Source organism: Triturus cristatus, chromosome 6 (genome assembly GCF_964204655.1).
Source record: "Triturus cristatus chromosome 6, aTriCri1.1, whole genome shotgun sequence".
NCBI lineage: Eukaryota > Metazoa > Chordata > Amphibia > Caudata > Salamandridae > Triturus > Triturus cristatus.
Window position 1 is genome coordinate 1,295,150,551 of NC_140589.1, and position 7,067 is coordinate 1,295,157,617.

The 7,067-nt window shown below is 43.7% G+C and overlaps 1 protein-coding gene across 8 annotated transcripts in view; it reads left to right on the plus strand.

Annotated features, from left to right (window-relative positions):
• The window catches only part of LOC146821298 (katanin p60 ATPase-containing subunit A1-like), a 214,861-nt gene extending 208,157 nt beyond the window's left edge, over nucleotides 1-6,704 (plus strand). For all 8 annotated transcript variants that reach the window (XM_085612242.1, XM_085612248.1, XM_085612246.1 and 5 more), the window contains one exon: nucleotides 5,191-6,704. In XM_085612242.1, the coding sequence (XP_085468368.1) occupies nucleotides 5,191-5,389 (199 nt within the window). In that variant the 3' untranslated portion in view covers nucleotides 5,390-6,704. The remainder of the gene's footprint in view (nucleotides 1-5,190) is intronic.
• The last annotated feature ends 363 nt before the right edge of the window (nucleotides 6,705-7,067 follow it).

Genomic DNA, 7,067 nt, shown 5'->3' on the forward strand with positions numbered 1-7,067 from the left:
AGAATGAGGCACTGCTACGGATACACCCTTTCTCCCAGTGTCTCAACATGTGAATCAGACACTGCATGCACCCGACGTGTTGCACGAGATGCAGCGTGATACTCAGCTGGCCACACTGGATCCCGCAACCAATGAATCCGCTCACCACCAACAAGATGCTTATGCGTGTTGAGGTGCCCACAATGCAAGAGCTACACTCTTTAGATGCGGGAAATACTTTTGAGGCTCCGCACAAGGCAGTCTGGTCTCCAGGCACAATACTTAATTCCACCTTACGCTGCACTACCAGTTGGGATCCAGCAAACTATGTTGGTTTTTGATGTCCCTTTGATGTGCCTGAGATCTCCACAAGAGATGAGAGAATGGTGGGCAAGCCAACAAGCCCTTAAAGAGCACTCTTCAGGGTGGCACACAGCAGCAGGTAGTCCGCCCGGGCCAGCCACTATTCAGGAAGAGTTCACGGTCCCTTCCAGTGACAGTAATCCTCCTTGTGCACGACACATTTATCTGGCAGTGTGCACCATGCAGTTCCAGGATGTCTGGCCCCATGTCCCCACAAGTGTATCCCTTCCATGCTGAAGTATGGCACCAATAGTTGTACTGAAGTGTGCCTTTGAAGTAGGGAGTGGATCAGAGGGCTCCCTTTGAGCCCCACATGTATCCCCTAAATTTCAGTCCTGTCTGCCACGAGGCCATGGAATGCAGATCTTAATCTTTAGTGGGGCCATGATCTGGCCTCTCAGAGGCCAAGTGTCAAAACCTCTCCCTCCAATCTATCCATCCAGGCACTCAAATGGTCTGTCATTCCAATTGCATGCCCAATGTTGTACTGTTGCTGGGGAATGCACAGATGTGTTCCCCCCGCCAGACTTCAGTCTAGAAGTGCCATTTCTAAGCTATTAATGGCATCCACCTTTAACACAGGAGAGGGTTTGTCATTGTAAATCCAATGATGGGAAACATTAGGAGACTGCTTCACTGCAAGCCACTGTTGCAGCTTGGAGTGATTTAAGCTATTGCCCAATGTTAACCTAATTTGTAGTGAAAACACATGGGTGTTCTTCACTACCTCAGTCCTGCCAAGTATCACGCATCAGGCGTTAGACTAACGCAGTTCAGTGTGGTACTCCAAATTACCGCACTGAAATGCATTCTCTTGCATATGTATTTGTCCCAGCTGAGCTGTCACTGATAGTGCTGCCTAAAACTATGAAGTGCGGCAGCGCTGCACCACCCGTGGCGTGCGTGCTGCTCCTGTAGCCAGCTTGGGGCTCCCAGCGGCATTAAGGCTACTTCCAGGGTCACTCATTTATCTGCTACAATGTAGCACAATGCTTTAGTGCGATTCCTCGGGGCGTGGCTCCCACTGCTGGTCAGCCTGACGTCATCAAGGTAGTGTGTTCAATAACTGTCACTGGACGGCCCCTCTTCCCGGGACTCACAGCCTGGACGATTATAACTGGAGGCAGGTTCGGCGGCAAATACAAATTTCCATGGCTCAAGGTGGCTCGGGGCCTGAGCCTGCCTGCTGGAGCCAGCCTTGGCAGAGCATAGTCACTGCCTGCTATTATGGAGGCGCTCCAACTGCCACAGCTTCGAGTCGGGACGGACTCATCTGCGGCCCAAGTAAGTACCAGCCTGTGTGTGGCAATTGCAAATACCGACACCTGATGACTTCAGACTCTGTGGTCACTAGTCTAATTCCTAAAGCAGATCTCATTTCTACGCTTGCCCTCATACTACACGATTAAGGCAAATTAACTCACCACAGGTACCCAGCAGAATGGAATTCTCTCCGAGATGGAGATGAAAATGGTAGCCCCTGCCTCGTGACCAGAGCCCTCTAGAGCTTCCCTTGCTAGCTGGTTGTTTATGTAAAGGGGGAGTTTCAGCCTCTGCAAAGTCCTTGCCGTCTGAGCCCACTGGCCCAGAGAGCCCATCGATGCCTGCTGTAGCGCCATCCCCGGGCCTCAGCTGCTCTCTGTGGGCGTTGATGTTCTGGTAATTAAGGTAATAAAAAAAACTCTGACCAGAAACTTCAGAGGGAGTGTGCGTGCCCAGCCTGCTGCGAAGTCAGATTGGGGCTGATGTACACCAACAACTTTACAGCTCAGCCTGGTGTACTTACGGCTCACATCGAGGAGCAGCATCTTTAGGCAGTGACATGCAGGCCGAGCCCCAGCTCTGGTTTTCTCAGGCATAGCCACATGTTCGGATGGCAGCATATTGCGGTTCCGGGATCGCAGCAGGCAGGTGGGTGGGCGCTGATGCGCTGTACAGGAGAGCACAAGCCGCTTTAGTAACCCGGCAAGGCCCAGCAGACTCATACCTCAGGCTCACTCTGCTCCTGTCGCTGCGTGCCTCCAAGGTAGGCCAGGCAACTGGGCGCTCACAGCTGACGGGTGTCCTGGGGTATTCAGCCACCTCTCATTCACCGCTCACTTGTCCAACAGCTTCGGGGGACTGTAATGCTCAGATTTCCCCTGGACCAAGGTATGTACCGCCACTTTCCCAGGGAGAGAATATCCGTTCCAAACCTATGGAATATAACATATACACAGCACTTCCTAAGGTGGGCAAACTTTCAACACTCCCCCAAAGGCAAGGCAAGAAAACAATATATCGAAACATACTTTGCACATCACTTGCCAGGAGTAGAACAACTTCCTATAACACAATTCCCTTCTAGCAGGTAATTCACCCATCCTTCTACAACAGAATACTTGGCCAAGAAGAGTCCACACCACCTGCTACAAGGAAAAGACGTATTGGTATATCTGGGATGTATTTATTAGTAAATAGCACCACACGGTAAGCCAAATGTACCTATCATAGCAGACTCTATTGAAACACAATCAAGGCAAACATATATGTAGAAATAATATATGTATGGATATAAGAATCAGAAAATAAAAAGGTAAGGAGAGAATCAGTAAAGAATCAAGAGACAGTTAGTAGTGGCGACACCTCCCCTACTGCTCCATCATTTCACCCCACTTCGCTCAAGGGGAGTCCATTGCTTGAACCGGGCGAAAGCTCAGAGGTGACACCAGCCTCCACTCTTCCGTGACAGCACTTCTGCTCCACGGCGTGAACCTCCACCAGGCCAGTGTAGGCTCCCCTTTTTAATACAAATTCAAACACAACAAAGCTTCTAGCAAGCCTCGCCCCCTCGTTCTCATGAGAGCCCGTACCAGCCTGCTCCAAGGCCACAGCAACGGTTGATCAGGCCTTTGCTATGGCTCCAAGACAAACCATGTACATTCCTCTAAGAACCAGTTCTATTTAGTCAGAAAAATGCGAAAAACAGGAGGCAGAGCAGAACATGCCCTCTTCTTCGTGCAGGCACAAAGTTAGTTAAGCCATGCACACAAAGGCCTAAAGCAAGATGGAATCAGAAAAGCAAGGATGACCTGAAACCATGTCAAAGGCAATAGTTAGCACCTATAATTCTCATCCACACAACTTACAAGCTCCACTGTGCACAGAAAAGTTTGAAGCAAGGTAAAGTCAGAAGGCAGAATGACATTGGACCACGTCAAAGCCAATAGGTCAAAGTCCTAATTCACCTAACCCAAATAACATTATACACATAAACCCTCAGTATACAACGTTGAGCACATGTGTGCACCATCACCCACAACACTGCACCTCGACATACCACACCTCCTATTCTTGGCAAGACTATTCCACTAAAAGTCAGCAAGATTACAGGACAAAAGAGAAGCAGGCATATGCAAACCCATCCTACATTAAGGCTAGGGTAACATAACTAAGGCTCCTTGTTTTCCGTTTTTACTGATTTTTACAGATAAATACGGACAAAACATTCATTTTCTTGTCTGTATTTATTTTAAAATGGGGATAAAAATGGAAATTGGGTTGCTTTTTGAATCATTCTAAATATTCTGACAGGCTAATGGATGTGTGGATTGATAGATAAGGGGATTAAAAAAGAAAGGAAATTTAGTAAAGAGGCTTTAAAAGCAGTAGATATGCACATGGTTGATACTGAAATGTGCATATTTTCATATAAGTGCATTGATTTATCTTCTACTGGTGTTCACAGCACTGAAACTTAGCACACATCCAAGCATGAGTGCATATTTATCGGTTAATTAAATGTGGAAATACTCATTTTAGCTTAATTTTTCCGCAAAACCCAAAATAAATGTGGATAAATACAGATAAAATTAGGAAAAAATAAATATGGAAAAATACAGACGGAAATGGCAAAATAAATACCATAAAACCGGGAGCCCTAAACATAACACACTTAAGTCAGTACAAAATGGTGGTGGTTGAGGGTCATCATAGTGTCAGACCACAAAAGTGGCTCATTCACTACAGGGGACATATCGGATTATCTGATTGCTCAGGGAAGGTGGAAACAGCCCATCTTTGCATGGTACGGGGCCAAGTTTGCGCAGGGCTTCAGTGCCATGAGGCCATCTTGGTTGCTGCTGTGGCAACACCCCTTTTTTTTTTTTTTTAACCAGTATCTAAACAGCCGTTTTGTTCCTATCACTAAGTATTGGCATCTCCCACCTACATCAGCTTGTGGGATGCAGTATAAGAACTAAGAGCATTAGATTAGTCACGGCATACTACTAAAAGCACAGTGATTGCCTTTAATACATGGCTTATGAGCCCTAACTAGAGCAAAACCATTCCTGAGTTGCTTTTGTTCTGGTTCAGGGAGGACCTGTCCAGGCAGTTCTGCATAGACAGTTTCAATTGGAGCAGGCTAAAGATTGATTTGCATTTGGCTAGTTCCAAACTGATGTGGCAAGGTGTGCAAAATAATGGTGGACTGTGTGGCTCCAGTAATTACCAGTGGTTGAGATTAATTCAAGCATTCTATCCATCACTTTTTTTTGGTATACTTTACTATTAATGGAATCATGCATTCCTATTGGAAACTGTACTAACACTACCTACAAAGACTCCGATGGTTGAAAATTATTGACTTGTAGGTTTCACTGAGCTAATGTTGGATGAGTTTGTGTAGAGATGCCTATAAAAGTCAGGAATGAAACTCTCAACTTGGCTAATGTAATGCTTGTGCATAATGTGTTTTAAAATAATAAAATGTTTACGGAAAAAATACATTATTGCGCATTGAATTCCCCCTTGAAAGACAACCTGTAACTATAAAAAAGGTTTGATTGCTTTTATCTTTCTATTTAGGGATGCATCTTTGATGGCAATGAGACGACGTATTGAAGGTTTAACACCAGAAGAAATTAGAAACCTTTCAAGAGATGACATGCACATGCCTACAACCATGGAAGACTTTGAAGTGGCCTTAACTAAAGTTTCCAAATCTGTATCTGCCCTAGATATTGAGAAGTATGAAAGATGGATTGATGAATTTGGATCATCTTAGATCATGTTCAAGCATAACAAGACTTTCAACCTGAAAATCCATTTTAAGTCTTAACATGTTTCACATGTCTGGAATAGAACCGATACAGAGCACCATGTGCCTTATTTTTTTACCTGTTTGTAATTACATCCATAAAGGTAGATTTTTATACCTTGGATATCGATTCCTGCTTACGCTTGAAATCTGGAGCCAACCACAAGATTAATGCACACATTAGTATGCCGCTAGCTGTTTAAAATCTTGAAAGAACCTTTTAGCTTCAATGTTTTAGGATAGTGCCAAGTACAATATTTATTCATGTTAGTGACCTTGACAACTTGAGATTTTTAAAGCTGCGCCTTTAATTAATCTTTTTTTTTCAGAACAAATGACAGTTGCTTTTGGTCAAGTAAAACTAGGGATTGTAATATTTGGATAACTGACAGCCAATTTAGTGATGTCATCTTACGAAATAAATAGCCCTTTACTTATATGGTTCAGAATGATGGCTGCTAGGCCAGGCTTCCCAGTTCTAGTTCAAAACTGTTACTAAAGGTATCCTGGAAGCACTGGAATGATCCTTTCCTTTTCTAATGAAGGTAAATGTGCCAAATAAGAATGACTGAAAAGTTTCAATCTTAAATTATAGTCTTATTATATTAAAGTTGCTTAAATAGACTTAAGACTAGAAAACCTTACATAAAACTTCCTTGATGTTCAGAATGATTTTCTTTGGTGCTACTGAGAAGAAATATTGATACAAAATTGCTTACAAATTCTACCTGTAATGGACCATGCGAGTTTCTCAGATGGCTCATGTGCAGTCTGTTAGATATCTTGGTTTAAGGAACCCATTAATTGCTTAAAGGAAAGGCAGTGGTAGACAGGGGAGTAATGATCTATAGAAGCTATCCTCCCCTATGTCTACTGCTGATGTTCTCAGAGCTGGTCTTCCCTTCAACCTGATAGCTTTCAGTATGGAAAAGGTTCTGTTAGAAGTGGACTACTTAAGTTCACTGCCATGGATGCCATGTTCACTGCCAGTTTGAATTGTTTCTCCTCACAAAATCTGGCACAGTAATTTAAAAAAAATTCTATCCATGACGTGGCAGATTTTTTCTTTTCTCGCATGCGTTTCCCTTTAGAAGTTCATTTCGATTTCATGTCTTGTATAACAATTCCAATCCAACACTAGTTAAAAGCATCACGTGATATATTTAAATGGTTTCCTTGTTTTGCCAGGCCATCAATTTTAAAATGTACAATAAATGATTTTTCTGTGTTGCAATGTACATTTTTCTACAGTAACAGGATTGATTAAATTATATTTTCCTGATTTTCATGGTGTTTCTTAAAGCAAATTTGATCACACTAATGACAACACACTATCTAGGATAGTAAATTGTTTGCAGCAGGAATCTTTTCTGAATTCCCATGCTGTGCATTATTCTGCCATGTAGCGGTTGGACTCTAAAAGTCTACTCCTGGACGTCCCTCGCACCCCCCTTCTGCGCAGTTTGTTATAGACCACTAACTAGGTTTACCCGTCCCCTAGGATGTCAGATACACCCGTGAAGCCAGTGTGCATGTACGCCATAGTAAGATTCTTTTTCCACCTCTAATTTCAGAAGTAAGGTCTACATCTCTGGGTCAAGAGCACCAGTGCTTTTGAGGAAGTTCCTGGAAATCTATGAAAGTA